Source organism: Apium graveolens, chromosome 6 (assembly GCF_009905375.1).
Source record: "Apium graveolens cultivar Ventura chromosome 6, ASM990537v1, whole genome shotgun sequence".
Classification (NCBI taxonomy): Eukaryota; Viridiplantae; Streptophyta; class Magnoliopsida; order Apiales; family Apiaceae; genus Apium; species Apium graveolens.
Genome location: NC_133652.1, coordinates 239,340,512 through 239,360,796, shown reverse-complemented (window position 1 = coordinate 239,360,796; position 20,285 = coordinate 239,340,512). Strand labels below are relative to the sequence as shown.

At 32.4% G+C, this 20,285-nt stretch overlaps 2 protein-coding genes and 1 non-coding gene across 4 annotated transcripts; 2 read left to right on the top strand and 1 right to left on the bottom strand.

The window, feature by feature from the left end:
* The first annotated feature begins 6,067 nt into the window (after positions 1–6,067).
* Positions 6,068–7,650, top strand: LOC141663722 (3-ketoacyl-CoA synthase 12-like). The gene has a single exon (XM_074469519.1). The coding sequence runs from the start codon at positions 6,127–6,129 to the stop codon at positions 7,513–7,515; it is 1,389 nt and encodes a 462-aa protein (XP_074325620.1). The 5' UTR covers positions 6,068–6,126; the 3' UTR covers positions 7,516–7,650.
* Positions 7,651–9,584: 1,934 nt separating this feature from the next.
* On the bottom strand, positions 9,585–19,817 carry LOC141666887 (putative NOT transcription complex subunit VIP2). 2 transcript variants are annotated; one of them, XM_074473122.1, is made up of 14 exons: positions 19,633–19,817; positions 17,355–17,472; positions 16,303–16,411; positions 16,034–16,212; positions 15,403–15,778; positions 14,049–14,255; positions 13,854–13,955; positions 12,651–12,739; positions 12,384–12,563; positions 10,446–10,871; positions 10,297–10,349; positions 10,167–10,208; positions 9,928–10,072; positions 9,585–9,846 (listed from the first exon to the last, which is right to left on the bottom strand). In XM_074473122.1, exons 2-14 carry the CDS (start codon positions 17,370–17,372, stop codon positions 9,787–9,789), a joined length of 1,986 nt encoding a protein of 661 aa, XP_074329223.1. In that variant the 5' UTR covers positions 17,373–17,472; positions 19,633–19,817; the 3' UTR covers positions 9,585–9,786. The 2 variants fall into 2 exon arrangements, with proteins under 2 accessions (XP_074329223.1, XP_074329224.1); XM_074473123.1 differs by lacking the exon at positions 17,355–17,472 and having other exon boundaries at positions 19,632–19,816.
* Positions 16,303–16,383, top strand: LOC141669832 (small nucleolar RNA snoR35). The gene has a single exon (XR_012554085.1). It is a non-coding gene; the product is annotated as a small nucleolar RNA snoR35 (small nucleolar RNA).
* Positions 19,818–20,285: the final 468 nt, after the last annotated feature.

Sequence of the window (20,285 nt, the reverse complement as noted above, 5' to 3'; positions counted from 1 at the left end):
GTCGTTTCCCTTTAACCCTATCTTCAACTTCCAAGGGTTTTGGGCCCAATCTTCCACCCTTTCGACATATATACAAACGTGACGATATACCACCATTTCTTGAATGCCTATGACTACTTCGAATAATTATCTCGAACCCTATACTTCGACCATAACCTCGATAAAAACTTTCCGATTCATCCAACGAATCAAATATCATACCAACACAAGGAACTACATCATTCATATTTCCAATAAAATTTTCATCATTAATTTTATCATCATCATCGCCATTAAAAGAATCATTACTATCATCGGAATCACCGTGAACATCGTGATTCTTCCGACCGAAACCAACATCATCATCACTATGCGTTTTTCCCTTCCCCGGATCATTAACTTTATCTTCAATACTATCAACATCTATTACTTCATCATCATTAAAAAATTTACGATAAACCCTCTTTTTGTGGGGGGGTAACATAATTAAAATCGTTATGATCATTAGATAAACTTGAATAATCAAATAAATAAGAAGTCGTGAATTTTGAATACTAACCTTGATTTTCAGAAGAATAAATTTAAGCAGAATGTTAAGCTGCAGTAAAAACAGCAGTATAAGATCAAAAATACAGACAAATTAAGGTAGGTGTGTGCATTTAATGCACGGCCGCATTGTGGCAGCCGCAATGAAATATTGCGGCACTTTACAAGCCCACAAGCCAACAGCCGTAAGTATTTACAGTTTTAAAAAACTGTACAACACACCCCCGCAATGTTTCATTGCGGTGGATACTTCAACCCGCAATGACTCATTGCGGTTGGGTCTTTTTTTGTTTATTTTTGTTATTTTCTTTAAAATTAGAAAATTAATCAAATAAAATATTAAAAATTAGTTTCTAGACTTATTATATTTTATTTAATATGTTAAATTTTAATTTCAAAATATAAATGTTTATAAGAGTAACTTAATTATAATATGCAACTATTTTACATAGTTTTGTGAATATCTGGCACAATAGTCGTGTTAGATGATATTTCTTGACATATAAGTTATAAAATATTAATTTCAAATATCCAATTATACAGATGTTAAAATATAATTATATATTTAATATGTTAAATTTTAATTTCAAAATATAAATATTTATAAGAGTAACTTAATTATAATATGCAACTATTTTACATAGTTTTGTGAATATTTGGCACAATAGTTGTGTCAGATGATATTTTTTGACATATAAGTTATAAAATATTAATTTCAAATATCCAATTATACGTATGTTAAAATATAATTATTCTAATCATATCAGAAAATTACAATATTTTTTAAATTTCATCCTTTATATTAATAATGGAAAACGTATTTATTTTTTTCTTTAAAATTAGAAAATTTATCCAAAAAAATATTTAAAAAAATCAAGACTTTTTATATTTCATTTAATATGTGAAATTTTAATTTCAAAATTAGATGTTCACAAGAGAAACTTAATTAAAAAATGTAACTATTTTACATAATCCTGTGAATATTTGGCACAATAGTTGAGTCAGATTATATTTCTTGACATGTAAGTTATAAAATACAAATTTTGACGATCCATCTATACGGATATTAAAATATAATGATTATAAGCATATCAAAAAATTATGATAATAATACATATTAAAGACACCGCTCTTTCACACAACATTAAAATATATAAATAATATTAAAATTTTATTAATATATGTTAGTATTAAATTATTAATATTAATAACTATTTAATAATTTAAATATTTTTTTCATTTTTTTCTAGTAGTTTTTAAATATTAAATATTAATAATAATATTAAATATGAATATCTTAAGGTGTTACTATTAAATAGTAATTTAATATTAATTCATATTGACCATATAATAATTCAATATAATAATATAAATATTCATATTTTTAAATATTCATATTTTATATCATTATATTGAAATATTATATGATGAGTATGGTTTATTATTAAATTAGTATTTAATATTAAAATCTTAAGATATTCATATTTAATATTATTAAAAATATTTAATATTTCAAAACTACAGAAAAAATAAAATAAAAAGAATAATTTAAAGTATTAAACAGTTATTAATATTAATAAAGTAAATGAGCTATATTATAATATTAAAATCTTACTTTTACTTATATTTTAATGTTAACATATTTTAAAAAAATTAATTACTGTTAAATATTAATATTATTTTTATACTTTTAATAAATAATATTAATATTTCTTATTAAAAAATATTAATATTATTTTTGAGTAAAGTAATTAAGCTATATAATATTGAATATTAATAATTATTTCATATTATTAAAAAAATTAAGTGGAATATTAATATTAGTTATTTATAATAATAAGTTATATTTAATTATAAAAAGAGCGGCATTTAATGATAAAAGGGGCATTAAAAACTAAAGAGAGGGGCAGTTGGGGCATTAAAATCTGTGGGTCGGCCAACAATGAAATATTGCGGAGTCCGCAATGTTCCCTATGCATGCTACCTGCCGCAATGTTTCATTGTGGTAGTCGAGGCCCGCAATGAAACATTTTACCCTCCCGCAATGAAATATTGTTGTGGGTTAGTTGCCTCTCCCGCCCAACCAGCGTTGGCTCCTGATTGGATCTATATATATATATATATATATATATATATATATTGAACTTAAATATAAGTTATCAAATAAATCACCAACTTAATGATAAAATTATTCAAACAGTCTAATCATTTATAAATTATAATAATTTACATATCATTTTTATAATAATTTTCGACTTTTAAGTAGAAATCCTAAACGGCTGTCAGGACTGCTTTGCTTGTCTAGCTCGGAGAGTAAATAACTTGACTTTTTTTTTGCCTAATTTTGGCTTATAGCCTTACAAATGAGTATCTGTTCTCAGAAATTCTCGGGGTGAGCCAGGATCGAACCCAGGATCTGGGACGACAGAGGATAAGCCCTTTACCACTTGAGCTATCCAACCGTGCTCAAATAACTTGACTTTGAATATATCTGAGATTATAATTACTTTTTTTAATGTCAAAATAAATACTCAAACTACCTCCAACTGGGCAAGTTGACTTGCCAAGTTGCCACTTGCCATGCAATGCATGCCAATTATGGTGATAAATCGGACTCCCTAATTTATAGAAAAGCAATCTGAAATTGGTATTACCGACAACTAGCTTAGGACCGTGTAATAAGTGTAATGCACGGCTTTTTAAATACGTTTTAAATATTAAAAACTTTTGGATAATTTTATTTAATAATAAATTTAATCATGCCTTGTTAATTGGTTTTATAATAAATTAATATTAATCATTTACATCGGTTAAAACTGTATTTTTATAAAAGATTATAATCTTAATAATATAATGTTCATAATAACAGTTATAATTTTTATTCAATTATTTACATATATTATTTTAAATTAAGAATACAAATTCTAAATATTCATATTGTTAGCGTAAAGATTTGAAACTTAAGTTGTTGGTAGAACAAGCTAAATATAAAATATTTTTAATATTGTTGAGAGTGTTCGGATCCTGAGTTTTAGATATAATAAACTATATAGGAAATATTATTTAGTATAAATTTAACGGCTCTTGTTGATAGATAAAATAAATGAAAAGCAATTATATTATATTTTAATTATTATATTTTAGTATAAATTAGTAAAAATTATAGTTATAACATTCCATGTACATAAGTATAAGAGTATTCATGAACTTTTAAAATATAAGTCAATAACTAATATGTACTAAATAACTAGTTTTTTTATTACTCATTGATGTTATGTTGGGGTGTTGGTACACATTCCATTGTGAAACTGGATATTATAAATGATATTAAAATTTTCCTCTATCGGATGCGGATGCGCAGAGGCACAAAGTGGGTTATATAGGCGTGTCTGCGAGATATAAAAGTGGGTCTTTATAACATTCACATCGATGATAATAAAAGTATTTGAGATTTTATAAATACTAATCTCGTGCTTGGTGTCAAAAAAACAAATAAATACATATTCTTTCGTTTGTACTAAAATATTTACAAGAAATCAATAAACGTCTTTGTCTTTATTTTTAATTTATTGAAACAAATTTGCATGACTGTATATACTCACGTAAACATGAGTTCATAGGTGAGGGTTAGGTTTTTGTAGGGGAACCAATAGATAAAACTAATCAGATTTATTTAAATCTGATATATTAGTAAAATAACAAGATCACAGGAGAATTATTGATTTGATTTGATAACGCCGGACGATTCACAACCGAAAAGAGGGGAGAGGAGTGAAGAGCGACTAGCGAGTGTATCCTACAAGGGGTTGAGCGAATCTTTAATTATTGATTTTAATTATAATTAAGATAAAATGTTACAACTAAATCTTGGATGTGACAAACGAGTGTGAGTTTTTGGCCAGGAGATATTAAGAATTGAGGAAAATGGTTCTTACGACTTAGTCCCATGTCAAGAAAACTCTGGGCCAAAATATTATCCCACTTACTTTTATGTATCATTTTATATCAATTTGTACCTAAAACACACATATATGTACACACAAACATGGGGTCTTTTGCGGAAACAGTTTCTTCATTTTTTGAAATGAGGGTAAGGCTGTGTACGGTATACCCTCACCAGACATGTTCTAGCTGTATACGGTTGATTGATTGATTGATAAATACAAATCAATAACTAAAGTGTAAATTTGCTATTTTTTTCGGAACGATCATAATGATGGTTCTATTACATGTGCATTCGATTGTGATTTGGATGTTACAATAATACCTAGTAGTACATCATTCCTAATTTATATAACTTTTTCAAAAGAAAAATTATTGACACAAGGGGAGAATATTCCTTTTTGGTTAGGCGTAAATCTACCTAAAATATTTTTTGAAACAAGTTAAAGTTGATATGCTCGTAAACTCAATGTAATAAAAGTAAGATATATTTTATTTTTAATTTTGTCCGTATTAATATGGGCAACTAGCCTCTCCCAGTACATTACAGCAAATCGGATAACCGGATCGGTTTCGGATCGGATCTATTTCGGATTGGTTCCACTTTTGAATTATGATATAATTGGAGGTCATTCGAATCGGATCGGATGTGATTCAGTTCGGGTCTAATTCGGATCAAAAGCGGATGAAATTCGGATAAAATTCGGAAAAAATTCGGTTAAGATTTAATTCGGTTCGGATATTTCGAATCATGACTTATTTATTTTTTCATATTTTGAGACTTAAAAAAATATCTTTTTATTTAACATAATACTTTTAATATAATATAATGTACTTTTACATTACTTTATAATTAAATAATTAAATTATCATGAATATAAGATACATTTAAGTATGAATTCTGCTTATTTTGGATCATTTTCGGTTCGGATATTATATGAATCAGTTTTGTTCGGTTCCAATTTATAATCGGATCTAGTATTTTGGATCATTTTCGGTTAAATTTCCGGTTCGGGTAATTTTTGGATCGGTTTAATTTAGTTTTCGGATAATTATTGGATTATATAATTCGGATCTCATATCGGATCTCGGATTCATAGATTTTGGTTCGATTTTTCGGATCCAGACTCATTTTGCCACATTTTGCCAGGTCTAATTACAAGTACAGGGGTGAATTGGTATTTGAACAGTTAACTTTGGGTTGGATGTGGTTCGATGATGTATTTAGTTCTCGAATTAAATTTGTGGTCAACTATGTAAGATTATTTGCATTAGAGAGTCAGTAGGTACCCATATGAATAATGCATTACAAAATTTATGAGCCCAAAAATTTCTGCAAACCACTCAGTAGGTGGGCACATGAGATTTTACAAACGTGTATCAAAGATACTCACAAGGGTAACAACATGATGTCATGTATAATAAAAACTTTAACCACATGTGATCATCTTCAGATAAATAAATTTTATTTGAAATAAAAAATCTAATCATTCGAAATGAGAAACTCAAACCCACTTCCCACGTCATGCATCCGAACACCCCTTATAAGATTTAGGTCTATATATTGCCCCCCCCCCCTTCCCCAGGTGTATTATGAGCTTCTAGAGAAATAACTTTCATTTTATTTCCCCCCTCTTTCTATTTTGATATTTTTGTCTAATGGACAATTTTCTCATCTTTTACTTGATTCCTCTTTTGTCTTTATTTTTGCTAATATTCAAAATCATCGAGAAAAAAAGAAACCAGTGTTGCTATATATTTGATTACCAGTGTTACAAACCGACCGATGATCAGAAGCTTAGCACAGATTTGTCTGGAAAAATAATCTTGAGAAACAAGAACTTGGGACTCGATGAGTACAAGTTTCTTTTGAAAGTCATTGTTGGTTCCGGCATTGGTGAAGAAACTTATGGGCCTAAAATGGTGTTTCATGGCCGAGAAGATAATCCTACATACGAAGATGGAACTGAGGAGATGGATGAGTTTTTCGACGATAGCATTGGAAAACTCTTGGCAAGGACAGGAGTTTCTCCTCAAGATATTGATGTTCTTGTCGTGAATGTAGCTTGTATAACTACAAGCCCTTCATTGGCTTCAAGAATTATTACACGTTACAAGATGAGAGAAGATGTTAAGACATATAATCTCACTGGAATGGGATGTAGTGCAAGTCTTATATCTGTTAACATTGTTGAAAGTGTTTTCAAGTGTCAAAAGAATGTGAATGCACTTGTTGTGGCATCCGAATCTTTAAGTCCCAACTGGTATACTGGAAATGACAAGTCCATGATTCTTACTAATTGTTTGTTCAGAGCAGGTGGTGTTGCTATACTTTTAACAAACAAGGCGAGTTTGAGAGACAGAGCAATGTTGAAGTTGAAGTGTCTGGTTCGGACACACCATGGTGCAAGAGATGAGGCCTACTCAAGTTGTATACAAATGGAGGATGAACATGGACGAGTTGGAGTTAAACTTAGTAAGAATCTCCCCAAGGCTGCAACTCGTGCATTCATCGATAACCTCAAAGTAATATCTCCAAAAATATTACCAATGAGGGAAATTGCCAGGTACGCCTTACTTTCATTTCTCCGAAATATGAGGACAAAATCTCAAAAGGGAGCAAGGCCGATGATCAACTTCAAGACAGGGGTTGATCATTTCTGCCTACACACAGGAGGAAAGGCGGTGATAGATTCCATCGGAAAGAGCCTAGGTTTGAGCGAGTACGATGTAGAGCCGGCAAGAATGACACTCCACAGATTTGGTAATACTTCAGCTAGTAGCATTTGGTATGTTTTGGGATATATGGAAGCTAAAAAAAGGTTTAAAAAAGGTGACAGGGTTTTCATGATTAGCTTGGGAGCGGGGTTTAAGTGCAACAGCTGCTTATGGGAAGTAGTAGGCGATTTGGATGATGGGAAAGGTAATTGTTGGAACGAATGTGATATCGACAAATACCCACCAACAAGCTTAGCTAATCCTTTCATGGACAAGTATGGTTGGGTGAATGACAAAGATGAAAGCACATTCGTTCTTCCTGAAGAATGAACACCAGATTCAAATTTGCAATATTACCAAATCGAACATAGATAAGTTATATCACTGCTTTTATTGTATGTAATGCATGGATTGTTTTCCTACCCTTAAAAGGGCTCATTAAGTTATAATTCTGATTCTTCTTCACTGCTTTTATTGTATGTAATGCATGGATTGTTTCCTACTACATGCATAAGTTCTTCCTTCTGCTTGTGTAATTTAGTTTTGATGTTGAAATATGAGTAATGTTGATATAAAATTACAAGATATGACAATTGATTGGGGTGTTTTAATTGATGTTGTTGATATAAATATAGGGATTTATTTTAATTAAAATACATTACATATTATTATGTATAAATTTTTATACACAATTTTATAAGCAAAGTATTTTCCTCATTGAACTTTTATACGGTCTTATTAAATGTATTGCTAAGTGCTGACAAAGTGGGACTATAGTCATATTCAAGCTCAATGATTTCCACAACAATGTCAAAAAGGTTAAAAAGGTGAATAGGAGTACCACATATCTTATTTATGCAGGTTTGGGGTCACAGAGGTAGCTGCACCGGCCACCAGCCAAGCTCAATGATTTCCGGTTTTTTGGGTTTGGCCTCGTTGCTCCACCAATATTATCTTCCATTCAAGAAAATGACAGTTTACATTTCACATTTTTTTTTTAAATAAACGTACTTGCATTAATCAAACATGTCTAAATCCAGGAGCAGTATTAACCCACTCCTGTAAACGAGACATAGAATATGCACCCTTTGCTAACAAATGGGCGACACTATTCGCTGATCTAGGAACAAAAACAATTAACACTTCCTCAAAATGTTTAATTAACTCCCTACAATCATCAACAATTGTATCGAACATCGACCCAAAATTCAGAAAATTTTAATAATATATATACATATATTTTATACAAAAATTAAAAATATTATAAATATGTTCGTGTACTCGTTTAGTCGTAAGTTTTAATATGTATTATTTGAAAATTTTACATAATTAAGTTTTTCATTTTCAAATGACTGGTTTTTTTAATTTTATAGGTTAGGTTAAAGATTTCATGGTATAACTTTTTTTAAATTAATAATGTGTTTGGTTTATAGTTATTAAATTTACGAATGATAATTTTCTTCTCAAACTATTTTAATTTTTTTCCTTTCGTGATTTCGTTGATATTTATGCAGTTATAATAGTTAATGCAATTCAAATACAAGTAAGAGGGCCTATTTTTCGCATTTCTATTTTACTAAATATTAATTCGATTAATATTAATATAATATCATATTTACTAATTATTATATTGGCAAATTTTTATGTACCACTTAATATATAAATCTTAAACCATTTTAGATTGTTGAAGCATATAACGCGGTACAAATATATTTCAATGGACAATACAAATGATTTAAAGTCTAAGATTTAAGTGATCTAAATAAAATATAATTTTATCATATTATATTATATATTATATTATATAAGAAAAAAATTAAGACCCGATTTTTCGATTTCGCCATGAGCCTTACAAGTTAACGGCACAGTTTACATCATGAAGAAATCAACAACTAAATACAGCCAAGAACTCAAGAAAATCGAGAACAAATAGTGCTTGTCAGTGAGTTTCAGTTTTCACGCCGGATCTCTAGAAACTAAAATGTTAACACAAACTGTGTCGCATTAATGCAATCCAAAAATCAAAATCAAGATATTTTATTTGATTTGCTAATTTGAAAAATTATATCATCCAATCTAACAGCTTATGAAGTGGCAATCCAATATCCATCCATTCAAAGAATGGCCAAATTTATATCTTACCATTAATCTCCAATGTAACAATATATAATGAGCAATGAATTTATTATAAAGCTTTATTTACGCTTCTCTCAGTGTAGAGAAACAAAGATTTAAATTTGCCGTTGATTTGGTGGATCATATTACAATTAAATCAAGTGGATGATACAACTGAATACTGCAGCTATAAAATGTTTCTCAAAACACATTTTTAGCTTTCAGTTTTCAATAGACAAACTTTACCAATAAACTTTATCACCGAAATCTAGCCGGACAAAACATTTTGGTTCAACTCATTTCTAAAATCAATTTTGTATAAAATACTAGTATACTTTTTAACATTTTACTGGGGAAATATTGATTGTCAGGTGCTTACAAGTTACAATTGTGAAACTCAGGATAAACTAAATCTGAAAACTGACTCTTGCTTCCTAAACAATGATGGAAAAACTGATAGTTTACATCACAATCTAAGACTAATTTTTAATGCGGAGGTAGAGCAGGTCTTTTTTCCAGCAAATCATAGTGAACAACAAAACTATCCTGCAGCATCAAAACGAAAAACAGATTAGGGCACTATTATCAATTATAAATAGGGGACGAATAACACAAAAGAGCACCAACCTTGCGAATCGTTTCCCATGTATTTGGGTCAAAACTTATATAAGAGCCTCTCTCATATGTGTTTGTCTTCACCAAAGGGTCCATGTTGGCTGCACGCATTAACCAGAACCTCTGCTCTCTGTGATAGAACCATCCCCGGTTATATCTGGCAACATAATAATAAACAGCAATTAGACACAATAATGCGGCCCCCTCAGTAAGCTAAGCTAATTAAAAACTGGAACTGGTGTCGGACATACAATTCATTTGCAGCATATAGTTGTGCCTCCTCTTTTGGCATGCTGCATAAAAATAATGTACAAAACATAAATCAGTTGTGTGATCAAGAACTAAAAAAAAGATAAAGAGATTTGAGTCCAGATATGCCACCTGTAGAATATATAGAACAATGTGTCCAACTGGAACTTCTGAAAATAGACTTGCTGCAATCACAAATATTTATGAAACATTTAGCTAAAAAAATGCATATAAAGATTGCTAAAGTTGTTTAAAAAAAATGAGATCCATGAGTGGCTTACATATAGGGAAGGTGGTTGTTTGGCATAATAGCACTGGGGCACAGTAAACTCTGGATCACCCTTGGCAGGATCATCAGACCATGGGGAACCAAATGCTTTGTGCAGATTTTCTGCAGAATTCAAGTTTAATCCGAGCGTTGTCAAATCAATTCCGAGCGCAAGAGATGAAAGATCAGGGTCACTCATCCTTATCACGCTCAACAAGCCAAGCAAACCATATTGATCTGAAGGAGACTGTGCAGTCTGCATAGACTTGATGCCCTGATCCCTATGTGACTGACTGCTGGCAGAAATTTGTTGCAGGCGGAACTGGGATGTATTTTGGTTCTGCTGGTATTGCTGCATAAGTTGATCGTATGATCCCATACCGGAAACGGAATTTGGAGAATTAAGGGGCCGTAATCCTATGCCTGGGGTTCCTGTGGTCTGAGCCAATGCAAATTAAGAAATTAGGAATAACACGTAAACCATAAAAGAAAATTCTAAAGCTAGTACATGCATTATGATACCCACACACACAAAGAGTGAGAGATACAGTGATCAATCCATTAAACTTATTGCCCTTGCATTATTAATGCAGTGGTTATAAGTGGCCAATGTTGTTGAGAAGAAGTGTTTTTGGGGGTAGGAATGAACTTATCGACTTATTATAAGATTCTAGTGTAGTGTTTTGGTTAGTTAAAATCAACCATTAGACTACTTTGACGAAATTAGATGTGAATCACAACCCAACACAAAGTTTATTTCAACAAATAATGCTAAGATCCATTATTTCCTCTTCCCATGGCTATAGCTCACTCTATTATTTCACTTCAACTCTTCCTACATCACCATCACCCCGCTCTTGTAATCTCAAATGTTCATCAGTAATATATTCTCTACGACCTTTAATCTACTGGACAATGTCTCCTTCCATTTGCATTACATTTAAATTCAGCCAACCACAATCTCAGTGTTAAAATCAACAGGTTTCTTAGGTGTACTAATCACAGGGGTAAAAAAAACATCACCGCAGATTCGCAAGAAGGTATAGTTGCATAGAAAGCAAGTGATTTTATGAAATGGAAAACTAAGTAACCCTACTATGCATAAAAACATTTGGCAGAAAGAAAAACATAAGCCAGTAGCAGCTTCTAAGTGTGGAGAGGTGGGGGGGATCCTGTGATACACCATTTCAACTGCAACAAAGTTTACTTCCAACAGCATAGAAAAAACATAAAAACAATTAATTATTATTTTCATTTAATAATGAGATCTAAACACCACCCACTACAGTAGCAAAAATCCAGAAGGACTAAATATTTTTAATACACTAGCTTAATCTCTATGAAATTTTTAGAAATAAAAAAGCAGACAGGTAAAAATGTACACTTGTCAGGATAAGTATAGTAGTAGGGTGCAGAGTAGTAAAAATAGTAAGAGAAAATATAGGAGTATTAGTGTCAAGGGAATTATGAGTTGCATGTTCTGACAGACTACAATTTACACTAGTTGTATTGTTACTTTGCAGTATGAACACATGAAAATGAAATACATTTCCACCCCCCCCCCCAACTCCCTCCCTCTCTTTCTCTGCAAGGTACTCAACTCTCTCACTGAAATTCTATCCCCCACAATTCTATCCTCTCTCTGTTTCTATCTTATCCTTCTATATCTATCAGTTACTCCTATATCTGCACAGTTTCTTAATTAAAACTAAAAAAACTATTTGGAAAAAAGAACTACGAAAAACTACAAAATTATACAGAATACTCACTCAGAAATATCCAATTCCTGACAAAACTAGAGAATCACAGAGTGCCCCAATCAGCGGAATAAGGCCCTCCTAGTAATAAGAGGTCTATATTTCAATTTTCATCACCCCTCCAAATACTTCAAACTTAAATATTATCAACATCAAAAAACAAAATTTAGATAGCTAGGTAACTGCTAATGCACCTGTGAGTGAAAGCTTGAATGTGATGATGGGAACAGGTCGGAACTATGCATATGGAGGAGGTCTTGATTGTTCACATTTGAAAAGGAGACACCACTGCTACTTGCTAAAGGAGCATGTTGCTTTTGTTGTTGGTGATGAGAAGAAAATCCTCCCAAGTTGAAACCAGCAGACCTTCCCATCTGAAAGGGTATCATGAATGGATTGCAAATTGATTTAACATGACGCGTAATAAAATTTACAGAGTATGCACTAGAACAAAAACTTACAGAGAAGTGCTGTGGCTGCATCATGGATACGTTATTGTCATGGATTTGTTCTTTCTGGTGAATGTCCATCGAAAACTCAGCATTACCACCTATGTTTAAAAATCAATATGAGATAGACATATAGAGAGAGAGGGGGGGGGGGCGAGAGAGAGAGAGAGAGAGAGAGAGAGAGAGAGAGAGAGAGAGAGAGAGTTTTTACTATGCATGTGACGAGATGGGTATCAGAGTAACTAAATCATCAAAAAATTTCATGGTTAAAAGAACTAGATTGAACTAAGCTTTAGCTCAACAAGCTAATTTCTAATCAACAAAACTTCCATTTGTTTTTGCTTTGTGAATGAAAACTGAATGCACAGGGAAGGACAGACAGCTAGGCTTTATTAAAAACTAGCCGATGGGTATAAAGCACCTACGCAGCCTAAGTATTGACTTGAGGAAATCACTCTTTTATCTTTACACTGGGAATGCTATATGAATCAATAATCAGACAAGTATTCAGAATATTACATGATTATTGATAAACAATTACATTAAGGCATTAGAACTTCTTCAAAAGAATAAATGTTTCAATCTCTTCACTGAGTTTTACAAGACATCATCAGACTAGTTCTGCCCAGAGCCCCAGACCATAGTACTAAAAAGCATGCTTTAGCACTCACTAAAGCAATAACAATAACAATTTGTGTTGGAAAGTCTCATGGATTTGTCTTTTACATTTCCAATTGTCACTGTATCTACTGAACCATACTACAATTGGTTAAAATAGCTAAATGATGAAGCCTTCTTTCTGAATTTTTTTTCATAATACATATTGAAGCCTTTGCTTATTCAAACTTATAACTGCCTCTCTCTCTCTATCTCTCTCTCTTCCTCCCCCTCTCCCTCTCCCTCTCCCTCTAATGAAATATACTTTTTACACTAACATATGTACTTCAACCAATTGAGGAAGTTGCTGGAAGTTGGCAACATTGGTTGGCAACCTTCCAACTCCAATTGGTGGGCAACCGAGAGTGTCATGCCAAATCAACTTTGGCAACCTCTTCTCAACCCCTATTGGGACTGTTCTAAGAAAACGTATTAGTCAATTTCATTACGAACAGAAAAAAAGGGGGGATATTGTCATGTATATTTCTCCTAGGACACACATGCCGGTGTTTGTATGTTTGTAGCTTTAGATATTCGCACATATATTTCATTTTTCACCTTTAAATCCAGGCAATGCTGGAAAATCTTCATTTTGGATGCTAAACTCTTGATTTTGCTGAACAATTGGACTTACACCAAGTCCCTGTTTCCGCAATGAACCTGAAACATTCATTGTTTTAATGATCAATGAGGATCTAAGATGACTGCTTAAGTCAAAATATATTAGCGGGGTTAAACAACACATCAAAGCACCTATCTGTCCCTGAGGTCCTCCAGATGAACTGGGTCGACTGGTCAGCTGGGGAAAATCATTTATGTTGAAAGGAGCACCATCATTGGTGTTCACATCATTCAACATTCCCAACGAGTTCATACTGCTAACTGATTGAACATGATTTTGAGATAGCTGGCCACCACTAGGATAGGAGTTTCCTAACATTGAAATTACCTGTGGAGAAGCTGAATACAAAAGGGGTCAGGATCAAATAGAAACTAATCCCTAAATCAAACTGCTCACATAAATCACTGTACAGATATAAAGAATTTACAAACCAGAATAGATATTATTTTAAAACAAGAACCGCAGCACATAATAGTAATATTGTTAATTATGACCAAGAAAAGAAAGTGATGTGTGCTTTAATCAACAACAAAGATAACTTTGAAAGACTGAATATTTCTAAAACTTCTAGTACTTCATCCCCTGGCCGTATATGCAAAAGAATTAAATTCCAACCAACTTATAGGTATAATATAATATGATTACATATCCCTTGTTTTATTATGACATCACTAACTTCTCATACAGTTGGAGCAAAGGACATTTTGCTTAGACAGAACTGCTAGACTCATAGGAAAGCAGGCTTCATGTGCAATACTGCTATATCTCATGAACCACCGATGATGTTTTGAAAATATGTGCATGTAATTGCAGCAATATAAGTTATCTAAGCATATCCAGTAAAATGAATAAATTTAAAATCATTGTTGACTCTCCAAGTCCAAAGAAAGTTTGTATATGTATCTGTTGAGTAACCAGCTCATCTAAAACCTTAAGGTGTTAGAGGAAGGCGCCAATAGGATCATATATTTAACACTCTCCCTCACTCGAAAGCCTTATGGGTCGAAGATTAGAACACCGGCGCCCATCTTTGGGGCATTAATTGTCTTTAGTGTCCACAATAAATTGTGAGAATGTTGGGGGTGGCTGAGAATTGAACCTTAATCCTCCCGCCAGGCCAGCCTAAGCACTGATAACTCATCTAAAACCTTAAGGTGTTAGAGGAAGGCCCCAATAGGATCATATATTTAACAGTATCCAACAGTAATCGTGTTAACCCTATTAATTTTTCCCTTCCCATTAGAAGCCACATTTCCTTCAAGAATCTAAAAAAATTATCGCGCATACAACATAAAGATGCAACATTCCATATATTTATACGGAGATGTGCATTTAGATCATTTTCGCGGCATGTTGCTAATTATAGGTTAACACATGCTTTGAATATTATACTTTACAAAATTATATAAAAAATAAAAAGAATCTCATATATTAAACTTCACTATGTTTTAAAAAAAAATCAGTTATATTAAAGAATAAAGATACCTTGTTGAAGTGCTCCACTCATTAATCTATTTGGTCCTTGCAAATTTAAATTTCCAGAACCACTATTTCCCGTCAGATTTAACCGCGAAGAAAAACCAGGAACAGATAATCCTCCACCAGAACTTAAATTTCTGGAAATATTTCCGCCACCAACCATGCTACCCACTGAACTTGTTATCCGAGGACCTGCATTCCCTAACATAGAAGAAACTCCAAGCCCCGCAACAGCACTACGGTTTCCAATCGCAGCAGATGTTGGGAGAATCCCAGGAATAGAACCCCCCATGCCATTTGCATTACTACCATAACCAGGATTTCCAACAACACCCATGGCACCTCTATTTGTCATCCCAGAGTGACCACTCCCATGTGATATCTGCAATTTTTAAACCAGTAGTAATATGAAACATGCAACTAGCTTTACATTCACAGTTTATACACATTCATAAGTGTAACAAACTAAGAATGTTGGTATGCTGTATTATATGCCAATTAAATGTATTCTCAGCCCACTCACCAATTGCTGATTTTGCAACTAAATAAACCTAATCTGGTCAATTTTTAATTACAAATCAAAGACTGCTCTGAGAAACTTGTGTGCTTCATTGTGCAAATAACTTGTTGAAACTACCTGAGAAAGAGCAACTGGCAAATTGTTTGATGCAAATCTTCCACCAGAAAGGTTTCCACTTGCTTGTTGAACATTACTTGATGGGACATTGTTTATTGATGCATTCCTTGATCCCAGGGTGCCCTGCATGTTGGGAACATTGAAACTACCATGCATGTTCTGCAAGCCTTGAAGATTTCCTGTAAGGAACCAAAGTCGTGAAAGTTTATAACTATATAGGGTACAGGAAAAACAAAAACAAAAAAGAACTAAACTGCAATCCCACTGACCAGTGTGATGATAAACAGGAGAAGCTGAACCAGATTGGGAAGAAAAAGAATTCGCAAATGATCGACCTGTATTCTCCTGAAGATTTGAAGCTGAACCGTTGAAAGATGACTGCAAATGTAATCAATTTATAATAAGGAAAGAAGCATGCATCTCCCAAATGATATCTATAACAAATCATGAAGAATTGTCACCAACTTCTAGTATAAATAAGCAATGTCTAGTTCAAAAGGTCGAAATAATGAATATTATTTATACATGGCAGTTGTAGCCCAAAGCATCGAGATCAATGCAGTGTCATGTCTGAACTCAATCAAAAACATTAAATAGTCCAAAATTTTGTGATACCTTAGTAGATTCCTAGGATGCTCCAGCATCTTTCCTAAATGAAAGCAAAGATTTTTTGTACCAAAATTGCAAATATAGGACGCATACAAGTTTCTAGTGTTTAAACATTGTCAGAAAACCTTTATCAATTAACCAAACATGCTTCCCTTGCTTCTTTTTTTTGGCCAAGAAATGATGTGATACAAATATTTGTTTCCTAATGATATTGTAGTATCAACGTTTCAAGGTTCACCCTATATAGATAACAAATCATCAATGTGTGCACTAAAGTATGTAATCCAGTTCATACTTAAGTGCTTCTTATAACATTATATAGGATGTTGATATGCATTCCACAACATCATTAGGGAACAGATTTCAAGTAATATATTACATTAAGGTATTATATACATTTTCTAACTAAATTTTGGAACCATGAAGAATTTAAATTGATTATATGGATCTGAATCTTTAAGAACCTTACTTCGGTAGCACGTAATAAAATTTGTCAACATAATGTTTTGATAACAATATTTACTTCTGCAGCATAAAGAAGCGCAGAAGCAACTTCTTGGGTCAAGGTTCAGAGGGAAAAAAAATTGTTTGCAAATAAGCCAATATGCAACGACAAATTCATATCCACATCCATTGAAAATAGTACTGATTACTAGTTACAGAAAAAGGCAAATAAATTAATGTGCATCTCAAGTAAAAGATGAAGAAATACATTTAGTAACCCTGACATCCCAAAAACGTCAAAAGGTCATGCAGAAAATTGTTCGAACTCAAGTTGCACCCTTTCTTCTATATGTTGGTAGAATAAAGCTAATCGGTTTTTGTTATCACTGCAAATAATTAGCGAATTCTATGAGAAAAGGAACATAATTAGAGCAGGGAGAAAAAATACAAATTACATACAACCATTTGATTGAACATGGCATGTTATACATATAATAGATGGGAGACAATAAAAGTACACTAAAAAACAAATCCAAACTCTACAATCAACAATGAGTAGGCACTGCAAGTGGATAAGCAAGTGGACAGTTATCTGCAATAAATCAAGTAGTATCTCACCTATACAATTTCACAGACCTAAAAGTATTACATTCTAACTTAGACATGATTTGAGATGATAGAATAATGACATTGTTTTGATTAGTACCATGTCTCAATAGTAAGCGATGTTTAGAAGAAGCAACAGGCGTACATGTGCCAAGATTGCCTAATTAAAAAGGTATATTATCAAAATCAAGAAGTTTAATATACAATTACACAGACTTAAATATATATTTATATATTATTTTATTTTTAGTAAATATTTTCACACTTCATTAGTACTAGTCTCTTTCAGTTGGATGAGTACCCAAAATAAAGATGGATGACCTACGTGTTTAATTATTAAAATGTACTGGTACTATAAATTTAGTACAGAGGAAATTCTCGTCTCTAGAGAAATCATCATACTACTTTCCGAATATCGAAGAAAAATATCTTTATCCCGTCACTGAACAACCGATCATTATTATATTATTTAATATCTTCTTAGAAATTTAAAATCCTAGATATTGTTATCAGAAGCTCCAAATTCCTTTTCCATTAGTTAGCAACGTTTGTATATCTTTTAAACATAATATGATATTCATTTATCTCCTCTTTAACAGTTGGACTAAGAATAACATTTTCTATATTTTAACTCTGCATTGCCCTAATCTATCTGGTAACATGGCATGTCGGTCACTTGACATGTTAATGGACACTTGGCGCGTTGCCTAGCAGCAAATACATGCAGTAAAAGTTAACTAGAGGCAATTATAACATTTGGATGTGTAACCATGTGGATACTACCAAATACTACCAATCTAATTTGTGTGAGAAAAGGTTACTGAGGAAAACAGTTACAATTCGCTATCAAAACTTACTCCTCTAGATCATGTCCAATAGTGTGTTACATCTTATGTTATAGCTATATTATAGAAAAAAAATATCATTACAATGGTGTGCTAAAATAGCACAATGCTATAGTTTGTGCTATTTTTATTACAAAATATAAATGGAGCTATAATTTCCAACTCATCAGAAAGTGAAAAAAAGAGGGGAAATGGATAAGTAGGTAATTAAAGTAGCTAAATTTGTATTCAAAAGTATAGTTAATTTGGAATTTGTTAAAATTTGAAACAAAATTTAGAACAAATCATTGTAAAAAATGTGTTATGTTAAAATTTAGAACAAATCATTGGAGACATTGTGCTATGTTAGCACCAAAAACAACTTTTTGGTGCTGAATTATAGCAATGGCTCCATCTATTTTATCACAACCATTGGCCTTACCCTAAAGAGGACTACAGGGAGGCAGACTTCTCGATGTACGCACATAAGTTTACAATTGAAATTTGAGAGATTAAAAGGGACAGGCAACATGACAGAATTAATCATATTCATATTCACTCCTACTTCAATTAGCTGAAGGCAAATCATCGGAAATAATCTAATTACAAATTTTCATATAAATAAGTTGCCAAAGTAGACAATTGAAGGACCAGTGAAAGTACATGACCCTCACTTGAGCAACACTAAATGCATACTAGAAGATATATATACAATACTATCAAAAAATCGAAAACAATTTACACAAATGTACAAGTTCAAATGCACATCTCTCGGTCAACTAAAGCACGGCAAACCAGACACGTACTTGACAAAAACATATCGAACTAGTGCTTTCAAAACACAATTAAAAAATTCAATCGAGGATACCAAAACCTAATTCGCCTCAATCACAAATACAAACAGTCTGAATCGAAAGCACAAAACGAATAACAGTAAATTTACGCAATAGAAAGTAGAACTAAAAACATTAAAGCACTTTAAACCCTAGCTTAACAAACACCTTAAAATCAAAAGAGGCACGCACTAGAGCACTTTATGTGTGTGAATTGACATAAATATATGTGAATATAAATGAAAAATGGAATATATATATACAAGGAGGAGAAAAGAGTACCTGTAATTAAGAAAGAAGAGGCGGATCTGTGAGACGACGATAGGAGCGTTGCTAGTGATGTGTGTGTGAGAAAAAAAGAGGAGGATCGAAAAAGAGGAGGAGGAGAATATATCAAAATAATTGCGGTGTTGTTTTCGAGGTTAAAGTCCCCAATCAAAATTAAGGGCTAAATACAAAATTAAGAGACCAATTGACTCAAAACAAAACTCGCTCGCCCTTTTTCAGTGTTATCGGTTCAGATTCACAAAACGTCCACGGGGTCTGGTTTTGGCCGGGCTTTAAAAAGCCCGGACTTTGACCGAATCGGACTTTTCGGACTCTGACTTTGATCGGGCCGGACCGGGCTGAACTTTTCGAAAATGTCAGAGCCCGTTTGAGCCCTCGAGGCGGGCATAATCGGACTTTTTTTGGGCCAGATTGGATCGGGTCGGGCTTTTTTCTAATTTAAATCGGATCGAGTATTATTAGAGATTCTGAAAAATACATATGTTAGCAACTAGATCATCGTAAAAATGTATTAGTTTACGTAGAATATTTTGTGAAAACATTACTTCTTGAAAATATTTAAGTTCGACAAAAAATAAACATGTTTATAGAATAATATGTTTTATCATTGTTATAATAACAATGATATCCAAATATATATAGTGTACT

Coding starts and splice junctions, on each gene's coding strand:
- LOC141663722 (XM_074469519.1), top strand. CDS start 6,127: ATGGACAATTTTCTCATCTTTTACTTGATTCCTCTTTTGTCTTTATTT.
- LOC141666887 (XM_074473122.1), bottom strand. Junction 16,213..16,302: donor TCCTGTTTATCATCACACTG/GTCAGTGGGATT, acceptor GGTTCCTTACAG/GAAATCTTCAAGGCTTGCAG. Junction 10,350..10,445: donor AACAACCACCTTCCCTATAT/GTAAGCCACTCA, acceptor TTGTGATTGCAG/CAAGTCTATTTTCAGAAGTT.